This window comes from Camelus dromedarius, chromosome 15, assembly GCF_036321535.1.
Source record: "Camelus dromedarius isolate mCamDro1 chromosome 15, mCamDro1.pat, whole genome shotgun sequence".
In the NCBI taxonomy this organism is placed as follows: Eukaryota; Metazoa; Chordata; class Mammalia; order Artiodactyla; family Camelidae; genus Camelus; species Camelus dromedarius.
The window spans coordinates 11,396,326-11,408,787 of record NC_087450.1 but is presented as its reverse complement, the minus strand read 5'-3'; the positions used below and the strand labels follow the sequence as shown (position 1 = coordinate 11,408,787).

The 12,462-nt window shown below is 35.9% G+C and overlaps 1 protein-coding gene across 3 annotated transcripts in view; it reads right to left on the bottom strand.

The window, feature by feature from the left end:
• Positions 1-12,462, bottom strand: part of EXOC6B (exocyst complex component 6B) — a 568,031-nt gene that overhangs the window by 450,550 nt on the left and 105,019 nt on the right. For all 3 annotated transcript variants that reach the window (XM_064494396.1, XM_010994663.3, XM_064494397.1), the window contains 2 exons: positions 6,245-6,410; positions 1,455-1,502 (listed from right to left, as the gene is read on the bottom strand). In XM_064494396.1, the coding sequence (XP_064350466.1) occupies positions 1,455-1,502; positions 6,245-6,376 (180 nt within the window). In that variant the 5' untranslated portion in view covers positions 6,377-6,410. The remainder of the gene's footprint in view (positions 1-1,454; positions 1,503-6,244; positions 6,411-12,462) is intronic.

Sequence of the window (12,462 nt, the reverse complement as noted above, 5' to 3'; positions counted from 1 at the left end):
AGGCTATCCAGAAGAAAAGAAAAAACTTGCACATTTGCTCCAAATCCTATTCAGATTCTTCATGATTTATGATTTCATCAGCCTTCTGAGAAGATCCTATGTTTCTCTCACCAGTGCTAGACTCCTAGAGGAAAACAGACCTTCCTCTACAGCTTCAAATGAGTCTTAAAAGTAATCTTCAACTAAATCTCTATTTCAACAAATAAACCACATACTTAGAAGTTGTGGCTTTTCCAAAAGTTCAAGTTTAGTGAAGAATAATTCACTTTTCTTCCTAAAGTTGTTTTAAAGACTTCCATCTGAAGTCATACCACAATATAACTAGAAGAAACTGCACTCTTGGCAAAAATTTAAAATATGTGAGACAAACTTTTAAAAAACAATAACCTACATAGCCTCTTACAGTATTCACCCCATACTCATACTTAAAAATGATACCTACTTAGACACTACACAAAAAAGAACAAAAGAGACTGGTCTTGATTAAGTTACTGATAAAAGATTCAAAAGCTATTGTTAAAACTTATTAAAATTTAACATTAAATAAGTATTATGCAATAAGGAAGGTACATGATACAGAGAACAGTAATAGACTATAGGTCAGAAAACTTGAATTTTAGTCCCAGCCTTGCCAGTTACTATATAAACTTCAGCAAGTCATGCGTTGTAGTTTCCTAATCAATAAAATAATAATATTATCTTTCATTACTTTGTCATAAGTCTGTCATGAGGATTAAGTGAGAAAATGGACATACAATAATCTTATAAACTATGATGATTTAAATGGTGAGTATATCAATTAATAGAATCAGTGATTCATTCTTTTAAACAAATATTTACAGAGCACTCATGTTGCATCAGTCACTATTTAGGCAGGTAGAGGGGATATGGCAATGCGTTAAGAAAAAAAAAAACTCCGACCTAATGGAGCTTAATTTCCACTGGAAGGAGAAAGACAAATATATAAGGAAATATATATGTATATATATAAGGAACACTATATAAGGAAAACTATATAATATCAGAGCATGACAGCTGAAATGGAGAAAAATAAAGCAAGAAAGGTAAAAAGAAGAATACAGGGGTTAAAGTCAGACTGTAATTCTAAATAAGTTGGTTAGAAAAGGCCTCACTAAGGAGGTAACATATGAGCAAAGGTCAGGAGTAGTTGAACACTGGGGAAAGAACATTCCAGGCAGAGGAAACAGCATTGGCCATATTATGACTCCTAAGTGATATAAAAACACAGCTAAGAAAGGCTACACACTCTGTCATAAGCTTTCTAGTGGCTACATTCATTTACTTTAGATAACCATCAGCAGAAGCAACAATGATATCCAAGTTCCTCCAACATGCTGCTTCTGGTCTCACAAGCCACTAAATTAAGAACACAGTTATCAAAGGAGAGCAACAGGAAACAGAAAAGGTTTTTTCGAAAGGTAAACTGGCCTTACTTCCTTTCCCTCATGTTGTAGTTTCCTATTAGTATCCGTCACTTGATTCTGTGGAGAGAAGACAATTTAAACTCATAAAAAACACTTAGACAATAGTTGGATAAGATCAAAATTTTACATGAAAAGACTAAGAATAGGTATTTGGATAGTCTCCATTTTCCACCACATTTTTGGATTAGTGGCATTCTCTTGGGACGAATTATATCAACTTTTCTACTAAATGTTTGGATGACCTTTCGAACAATGAAAAAAAATTTACTAAAAGATATGTTCAGTTTGAAATATTTTGAAGTAAGTTAATACAAAAACTAAAGATCATACTTCAATTTTGGAAAGGAAAGAGAAAAAAAGGAATTAAAAAAAAAAAAAACAGAAAAAATAACCCACAAAGAACCTTACCATGTCTACTATGTGTAGAAAGAACAAGTTTTATCATAGACAATCCTGACTTCACCAATGTATACCTGGAAAACTTGAGCATAAATTGAACTTTTTAACTCAGGTCAAATTTTCCTATTTATTATCCTGATTTTTAGAAAACATTTTATCTTAATTCTTTTTGGATCATTAATTCTTAGTAGTTCCTAACACTTTCATATTCCCATTTTTCTAATTAATCTCTCAGATGGTCAAAATCAGGAAAACAAGCCTTAAAATTATCTCGAGTTCACAATTTAAAGGAACTGGCACCACTTATTTTGGTAGGCACTTTTGATATAAAAACAACTAAGTACATAGAATAGTAATTTCCTCACCTTCTTAACCATTATCAAAACATGAGCAATATCAAGTTTTAAACCTTTCTTCAGTAGAGGCTTTCCACCCTTCCACCAATAACTGCCACTTCTCATGCTTTTAAGACATTCCATTAACCCAGCATTTCCTATTATGTCCCTTAGAACACCAAGAAATATTAGTCAATAGGTACTCTGCACATGCACACAGAGATATGCACATGTGCGTGCACACACACACAAGTATGGTATGGGAAAGACCACCAAAAAGGCCACTTTATTCAGGACTTCGTGAACCACTTAATATTCTACTGCGAACACCCAAGAATGAGCTATTATTATACAGTGTTTTCTACCTTATTTTATGTAACATCCTTTTATTGAAGATTATCTCAAGAAACTCGTTTTTCAGGAACACACCTTTGAAAGCTCTGCCCTAAACTATTCCTGGACTATCATTCTCTGAGCCATTATAGCAAAAATGCAGCCATAAGCATAATGTAAATGAATGGGCATTGCTGTGTTCTAAAAAAACTTCATTTACAAAAATAGAAGGCAAGGTGGATTCGGCCTGCAAGGCACAGCTTGCTGATCTTTAGTCTAGAATAAGTGAGATGGTAAGGCTGTAAGACCACACTATAAGAATTACACTCAGATGTCATGCTTTAGGAAGGCCAGTTACAAAATGAAGCATGATTAGATGAGAACACATTTGGAGAGGAAGTCAAAGCTACAACACATAAAAAATAAAGAAATTTTTAGCCCAAAGAGGAGAAATATATTCATTTGGAGACACTACACCTGGACACTATATGATATTCACCATACCTGAATTACAACTGTCCTTCAAGTGTCTGAAGAGTTTATTATTCAAACCAATAAATGAATGTTACAACAAAAATAGGATTAGTATCAGCTCAATGTAAGAAAAAGCTTTTAAGCAATGTTAACAAAAATGGTTGGGTTGCTTTGAGTGGTCATTATTCAACAAAAATTAGATTTTTTTAATCTAAACAAGAGATCTCATAAAATTCAACCTTCCATAAATACCAAATTCAGCATCACTGTCTCTACCAGAATACCTTGTTTACCTTCTAAAGGTAACCTTATAAAAATACTGAAATCCTTTTATCTCAAGCTCATCATAAGAAATATATTTCACATTACAACCCAGTACACAAATATAAGGAATGCACACATACGCACACACATACACAAACTGAAACAAAATTTTCAGGAAACAATGTCTACCCTCACTACACGTAACATTGTTTCCTATTCCATTCTATTTCTATTTTTATTAAAAATACTGATCATGGCCCACTCAAATGACTTCATGCAACCACAGTCCTAAAATATCCATAGGAGCCTAACCAAAGCTTCTGACAGGAAAGAGAATTCCTATTTCAATACCATTTTAATGTAACAGTGAGAGGAAACTATACTGCCTGTCTAGGATGTGATTTCTCATGATTCAGAGAACATACATATGGAGATACACACACACACACACACACACACACACACACACACACACACACGTACTGTGAACCACAAGAAATAGTGGGCACCCTAGAGAGTGTAGTTTCTTTTCATTGCCATGTTCACATAACACTGACAGTAGGTAATACTTAACCTTTTCCATTTTCTAAACTCTTTCCTAGAGTTCAAGAATTTCTAAGTTTCTTAGGCTCTTAACACAGGTTGAATGGATCCCCCTAGAGCAGAATCTCCCAGGTGCTGCTGCTAGACGTTAATCCCCTCAGCTCTCAAAGTGAGTGGAGCCTGAAGCAGACAAAACCCTGAACTGGTAGCCTGAGTTCCTGCTTTCCCTCAGGGCATCCTCAGTAATGTGGAGGAATTTGCAACTTGAAGAAATCTGAAGAACGAAGAGGAAGAGAAAATGAGTACCGACCAGTAAGTGGTGTCAGCACCTGGCGGGCACTACGGGCAATATTCAGTCTACCTGCCAAGGAGGGACTCCAGCACATGACTACTTCAGGAACCAGACACAGAGCACCCTGTTTCCCATCCCGGGCAAGAGATCCAAGGAGCAGAGAGAGAAGTTTGGAATTCAGGTATCCAAGAACAGCCCAAGGTGAGGGTGGACGGGAGGAGCTGGGATGGCTGAGTGAAGACAAACAGCACACACAGCTCCTGGCAGGAGTCTCGTATCATTGTTTTCACACATTTCAGATACTTTTGTCCATTCGGGGCTTTTCAGTCCCCCAAAATTCAGCATAACTTTTTATTTTAAAGAGGATCAAACTGTTCATACTTTTTAACCTGCTTTATTCATTAAGTAAACATTTCTAATACTCTCTTATGTCAGACATCCTTCTACAATATATTGTAGTTTATTATACTTTTAAATGGATATACCATGATTTATTTTACTAATCCTGTACTAAATGAGTTTTAGGAACATTCTAAAATTTACCTATTAAAAAAATCATATGAACATCTTTGTAGATGCACCTATAGCTTCAGAATAAATTTTAAAACTATGTGGGGTTTTAAGTATTGATAAATAAAATTGGCCTTGATAAAGGCTGTAACAGTCTGAACCCCAACCAGCCATTTCCAAGTAAATAGGTATCATCTCCAGCCTTAATTAACATTTTTTAATCTCTGTCATTTTATTAGGTGGCACCTAATTGTTCAAATTCGCATTCCTTTCATTATTTTTAAATTGTAGAGTTCCCTTGTATTCCTTCTTATGTAAACTGTACAACACATATTTCTCAGTTTTCTATTAGGGTGTTCACATTTTTCCCATTAATTTGTAAAGACTTTTTCTATGTTAGGGTATCAATCATTTGTCATATGTATTTGTAAGTATTTTTATTTATTATTTACCTCTTAATTTTTAACTTGTTTGTAGAAAAGTTCTTTCATTTTAATGTTGTCCTATTTAACAGTATTTTCTTTCTGGCTTAGGAATTGTGTTTAGAAATGTATTTCTTACTCCCACAATCAAATAAATATTCACCTATGTTTTCTACTAGTTCCTTTACTGTTTTATTTTTTACATTTAACTCTTTAGTTCATCTGAAATTAAATCTAGGATGTTGACTGAGAAAGGAATCTAATTTAACTTCAATTAAAATAGTTCAGCACTGGAGTTCGGGTCTTCTGAGCACAAGCCATTCGTACTCCTTGCTTGACCCTTGCAATAAACCTTTCTCTGCACCCAAAACAAACAAACACAAAAGTTAAGCATTAAAGAATATTAATAATAAATCAGAAGAACTGTTACTTTTGGAAGGGAGGGTGAATAAAGCCGTTGAGAAGGTGCAAAAGAGAGATTTACTTTTGCTGGCAATATTGTATTTCTTAAAATGGTCAGACAGTTGTTGTACAGGTCCATAAAGTCTTATTTGAAACCTTGGGGCCCACTTTGTTTTGAACTTCAGAATTTTGGAGACTTTATAAAGATAAAATGGTACATACTGTTTATTCTATAACACCTCCCAATGGGTACTAGGACAGCATCCCATAATCAAATACATTAATATTTCTGTAGCAAAGTCAGTTATCCAAGATAAGTGAGTTTGTTATGCCAGGGGCCAGACCAATATGGCTAGAGTCTTTCCTGAACTTGAATCTGTCGTATCAAGAAAGAACCTTCGTGCTTTTGTAGACGATATTTCTTAACTATCGCTAATTTATTTTCTTTGGCTCAGATTGCCATGCCGCAATGACTTCTAATACCGTGCCCTATGGTTCTGTCATCCAACAGTGATGGCTTTTATCCAGCAAGGAAGTAGAGAGATGACATGAAGAGTCAACTTAGTTTCTGTTTGAAAGAAACTAGTACTGATTGGTGTTACTGGTTCTTAACCACATGCAGTAATCACAAATGAATTTTAACCTAAAAGAGCATTCTTTTTAGCTGAAAGCCATAATCCCAATGATCTATATATTTCAGTACAAATTCCTTTCTTACTATTCACAAATCTTTAATGCAAATATGTAACCTGCAATGTATTCTTCTTTTAATGTTAACCAAAACCCCAGCACCGGACAGAGAAATAAGTCTTAGAGTTTCCTTACTTTGAGTTTCTGGGCCTCTCCTCTCACTTTGAGCAGTTCTGTTATAGAGTCCACAAAGCCCTGGTAGTGAAAGTTGCACATTTTCTCAATTTCTCGGTCATGATTGCGGATGCGAGTTTCAAGCTTCTCCATGAATCGTCCATGTTCCTCACCATCATAGACAGACCTTTTAAAAAAGTCATGAAGATTATAGCAGATTTATATCTAAGAAACAGAAACAGAATTACAAACCCAAAAGCAAATTTATATCTATGTACATATTTAACTTACATAAACCACAGAGTAATCCAATTGTATTTATGTTGCCCCAATACTAGATGAGTATTTTTTTAGGAAAATCTCAAATTTTGCTTCCTTATTTACTGAAAAATATTTAAGTGTTTAACAGTATTCATCACAGAATTGTCATCAGAAAATGAAAGGACTGAATTACAACTCCACTGTATCTTTCTTTCTCAATTAAACTAATCTAGAAAAACTTAATTTTGAATAAACCCAACTATCTAATTACTCCATGACTATACCCAAGAAGCTGATACTCCTGGAGAAAAATCACAAAGCCATGCTGCCAGACTCAGTTTAGCTATATAATGACAAATTTAAATCAGGCAGTCAAACACTGCTAGATAATACTAACAAAACTGTTGCCCCCAACACCACCATCAAAAAATCATTTTGTATTCTCCAAAATAATTCTGCAAAAATCTTACTTTCTTGTCTCCTCAAAACTCAACCCTCTCACTCTCAGCTGCTGACTGACTACACACTTCACAGAAAAATACAGAAATATTTCTTCTCCCACTGAAATCAACCAACCTACTGACATCTGAAACTGCTGCTCTGTCTGTCCACCCTCCTGTAACAATGGAAAAAGTAGTTCAAGTTCTTACCTATAGCCAGTCATTCTTGTGGTCCCTAAGAACTTTACTCCTGCAATTATTCCCTTTTATCCCTACCCTGCATTATATATTTCTCCCACTCTACTAAATCATTCTCTTGGGTATACAGACATGACTTTAAGAAGCCCCTCCTTACCTACACATTTCCCTCCAGCCACCATCTTATTTCTCTGCTCTTCTTCCCAGCAAAACTTCTTTTCACTTCCTCACCTCCCAATAGTTAGCATTCATTTTACTGTACCTAATGGCAGCATTTGCTATGGTTTAAATATACCTTCCTTCTTGAAACACTCTTTTCTCTAGACCTCAATGATATCACACTAATGTGGTTTTTATCCTTTCATTGGCATGCCTTCTCAGTTTCCTTCCGGAGCTCCTCCTCCTCTATTCTTCTTCTAAATATTCCTAAAACATCTCCTCTTCCCTGCCTGTGCTCCCTCAACAAGCACTGCCAGCTAATCCCATGGCTTTATCATACCATCTATACAGTAGTGACCTCCTAATCGTCAATTCAGAGTACTTCTCTGAGCACTAGGCAAATATCCAACTACTATTTAACAACTCCAATTGGTTTTTTTTAAAGCTATCTCAAATTTAACACAGAAAAAAAAGTTATCAACAAACTATCTCCATTCCCAAACCTGTTCCTCCCTAAAGCTCCCTACCACCCACCTACCCCATCACAGCTAACACCACTGTCCAGTTGCCCAAGTCAAAAATCCAAATCCAGGAATCACTCCTAACATACCTAACGTACACTCTATCCAATCCATTTTTAAGTCCTGACAACTCAATCTCCAAAGCATATCTTAATACTGACCACATCCCACCATTTCCACTAAAATCCTAGTCCCACATCATTGCCACATCGGACCAATGCAATAGCCTCCTAAAAGTCTCCATTCTGCACTCCCCATCTCCCCGACTCCCTGTCCCAATGCAGACACTCTACACACAGCAGTAAAAATAATCGTTATAAAGCAATAGTTCAGATGTTATCCCCCTGCTTAAATCTCTCCAATTCCTTCTCTTCAGAAAAGGAACAAAAGTCTTCAATTCTTACCATAGTCTATAAAATCCCACATACTCTAGCCTCTGATAATCTCCCTAACCTTGTTTCTCTTTAAGTCCCACCCCTAGCCTTGCCTTCCTCCATCCTCTTTGCTCCTTCTACACTGCATTTTTTTAAGCCTCGCCCTACCTCAAGAATTTTGTTTTTCCTGTTCTTATGCTAGTAACGTTGATCCCCTATATCTTCAAACAGCTTTCTCTTTCTCTTCATCCATGGTCTGTTATCTACCTTCTCCCCAGCCCGTCCCAATTAGATTGTAAAATCTACAGCAAGCGGTTTGTCTGCCATATTCACCACTATATCTCTAAAACAGTGCTAGACAGGCAGCAGGCAGTGAGTAAACATTTCTTGACTAAATGAATGACTAACATTACCTCTAAGAACTCCTTGATCTCTGACACTTATTCAACAAATATACATTTGCTTATTACCAATATTTTCTAGTTCAATAATCATTTGTGGGTACTAGATCACTACCCTGACCCTGGGGCTAAGAGAGCAGACACTCAGCAGATCAGTTCCACTGCCTAAAACTCAGCAGTAACCACAGAAAACACACATACAAGTCTGGTTTCAAGTAAAAATTCTGAACACTTACTTCAGAAAAACCAGAGCGATCTAGATTCATTCTCCTTCCTTTGAAATAAAGGGAAGAGATCATCAAATAAATTATAAACAATCCCTGCTTTGACAATGAAGACACACACACTATAGAATAACCACTTGCCTGAAGGAGCTATTGGAATACACACGACAGAACCTACCATTGACATTTCAACTAACCTCAAATAAGCTTTTCCCCTTCCAAAGGAAAGGAAAATAAAGGTTTCCATGTCGAGGCACTAATATTCCTTGCCATTTGAAAAAAAAAGGAATAACCACTGAAAATTCATCAATGTAAATGGCATAAAAAGATATTATTCAATATCGAGACAACCTCTTGGTTTCAAATTCAGTTATATCTTGACTCAGTAATACTTTTAAGTTAAATATACTTCCTTCTAGTATGTAAAACTTCATTTTATTCCCTCCAAAGATCTACATTAATATGACAAAAGACAACCTCAAGGAGAAGAAAATTCCAAAGTTAAGAAATTCATAACTTATGCTAATAATGCCTCCTTGCTCCCTGAACTTTCTATTAAAAAGCATAAATCAAAGAAAGGAAAGATGGACTTTAGCTGCCTGACTGTGTGACCTTGGTTTTTAGCAATGTAATTAACTAGCTGCAAGTCTTTTGCCAACTCAGTGAATTTCTCTGACCCACAGCTTTCTCACTAGAAAACAGGAAGCAATCAATTAGAAATTCTCTTTAGTATCAGCCTAACTCTAAATTTCTCAAGTCACTTCCACTTTCAAGTTCAGTTAGTAATAATGTAAAGATCATCCATTTTCAGAAGAGTGTAAAGAACAGTCAAAACAAGTAATGAATTTTCTACATCCTTATCATTAGGCCCCACCTGTTTCTCCTAATAATTCTAATTATCTCTTTAATTATTATAATATTTATATGGAATAACATGAGAGGTTTATAGCGGATCCCCTGATCTTGGAGATTTAAAAAATTAGAATAAAGTGTAAAACCCACATATTTAAAGCAGGAGTTTTGGACTATACTTAATAAACACGTGTTCCTCAAGTATGCACCTGGACATCCACAATTTCCAGATTTTATGTAGATTTTATGTGTATAGGCAAAAGCATATATATGTATGTAATTTTAAGGGAAACTGATCCATAGTTTTCACCTGATTATCAAAGGGGTTAAAAACCACGGATTTAAATTAAGGTTTCGTTCCAAATTGCTTACCATAGGAAAAGGCAATTATAATTATAGGTCAGCACCTATAGTTCAACTTTTATCAGCATTTCAAGTGTATCTCAGACTTAAGGCTAAACAACATAACTATCAGATATAAAATGCTAAAAACAAAAGTAAACAAGTCTTAAATTCTGGGAAGATCATAGATCTACTAAAGTTAACCTAATATTGGTAGTCAACGTTGTACTTGAATAAAGAGTATCTCCCTCTCCCACAACAAATTGCTTAAAGTGGAGAAAGACTGCCATCTAGTGATGGTCCATTTGTAACATTCCTTGAAACTTAAATGTGATGTGGCCAAGAGGAACTACTCAAAAATTTAAAAACTATAGTGTACAATACTTGCTAGCCAACATCTTATAACTTACTATTAAGTGATATTTTATATAAAGTACTCTAATATTTAAATGTCCATTTCTAGCAGAAAGCACGATCTTGAGAACAAAGTCATGTACTTTTGACACGTGTGCCACAGATGTGCCACAGTTAAGACTATCTACAAAATAAACTACACCACTGGTTAAAATATTTGCGATCAATCCAAAGAATATTCCAGTACCTAGTGAAAGGTAAACAAGACATGCTTGGAAATTAGCAGCATTTTATAGCCTAAATTTTGACTCTACTACCTAAATGCTGCCTTTTGGAGTCTAATTTCCAAAAAATCCCAAATAAACCACAGGTTTTTGTAAAAAATACAATGTTTTATCCTAGTGTCCATATCTGACACATACTTCTAAACATCCCACTTAGATTAAGAGAGAGATTTTAACTTATGAAACACTTCAGGAATTCTATTCAACAAAAATATTTATCATTCCCTGGTACTGAATCAGCACAGGATTGTATCACTTGCTAGAGCCTCCATCAGCCCCAATCTGTTTGTCAAGAGAGAAAAATAAACAATGTTATGAGCATACGGTATCTCATTTAAATCCTAGGCATCTTATAAATTAGACAACATTCCCATTTTATAATTGAGGAATCTAAAACCCAAAAACATGAAGTAACTTGCCAAAATTCATGCAGCTAGAAAGTGTCCTCTATACTACATCAGTCTGTCTCCTCTTAGAGCAAAGGAAAGCAAGAAAGTTACATGGACCCCCCTAAAACATTAGAGCTGAAAGAGGTCTTGGAAATGGAATACAAAGCTTTTATTGTACAATGGAGGGAACTGAAGCCAAGAAGAGTTAAATGCCTTAATCAAAATTACACTGCTTGTTACTGATACACCTGGGCCTGACTCCCAAAGAAAACACAGTTAGGAAAACTTAATGCAATATGAAGCCTGACACAAAGCTAAGTGGCTGGTTTTTTAAAAGAGAGAGACAGAGAGAGAAGAACACATACACACACCACACACACACACACACACACACACACACAGACACTCTTCTACTTCAAGATGAGTCAGTCAGCTGCCTGTTAGATGTGCCTACACAACAGCTATTCCATTCTCCCCCCTGATCGAAGTCTCAATTTGTTCTGGTATTTCACCTTTCAATCCTACTGCAAGTGGTAAATACTAACTAATCGGTGAACCAATCATGGTAATTCCATTCCCCTTGTCAGTGACCAGTTAACAGGTGACACAGCTCACTGATGGAAGGGAAGGGAAGTCTGGAAGTGAGGATCCAAGATTAAGCCTCTTTCCTGATGGATGCAAGAAAAGAAACTGCTTTTCCTACTTTGGACATTGTCATGTCTAAATACTTGGGGATGCAGCAACCATCCTGAGATGAGAGGAATTATTGCCAATAATTTGAACGCTGCAAAGGGGAAAGATGGAAAACATCTAAGGGTTCTTGATACTGAACCAGTCCTCAAACAGTCCTATCTCCAGACTTCATGTTATGTGCATTAATGAATTACCTATTTTAAGGGAAATTCCCTATTTCCACTTTCTCTCAATATTCTGCTACTTGAAAAGGAAGTATCCTATGTGTATAACATTGTTTATTCTTCAAAGGTAGAAGGCAAATCAGAGAAGCAGCCAGCAGCAAGTCAAAGAGCACACAATACTAAGGAATCCTGTTCCCAGGAAATAGATTGTGCTTCCCTTTCTTCTTCCAGTTAAGAGTTAACTCCCATTCACTCTTCAAATCTCAGCTGGCATCTTTCTTTTTCTAGGAAACCTTCCCTAGACACACAGACTCCGTTAATGTGCTTCTCCTTTGTTGTTAATGCCATCACAGAATTTATTTAGCTATATTCTGATTACCCACTCACTTGTCAATTTCCCTATATTAAAACGTTAATCTCTTTGTGGGTTGAGAGTGTGTCTTACCCACTTATCTCCGCTCCTAGCGTGGAAACTGGCATGGAGGAGCTCCTCTAAGTATGCTTAAGATGGAGAAAGAGAAGGAAGGGTAGGAAACTAAGATGTGGGGTTTTGGTTGTCTCAAAGACGTATGCAAAGAAGTAT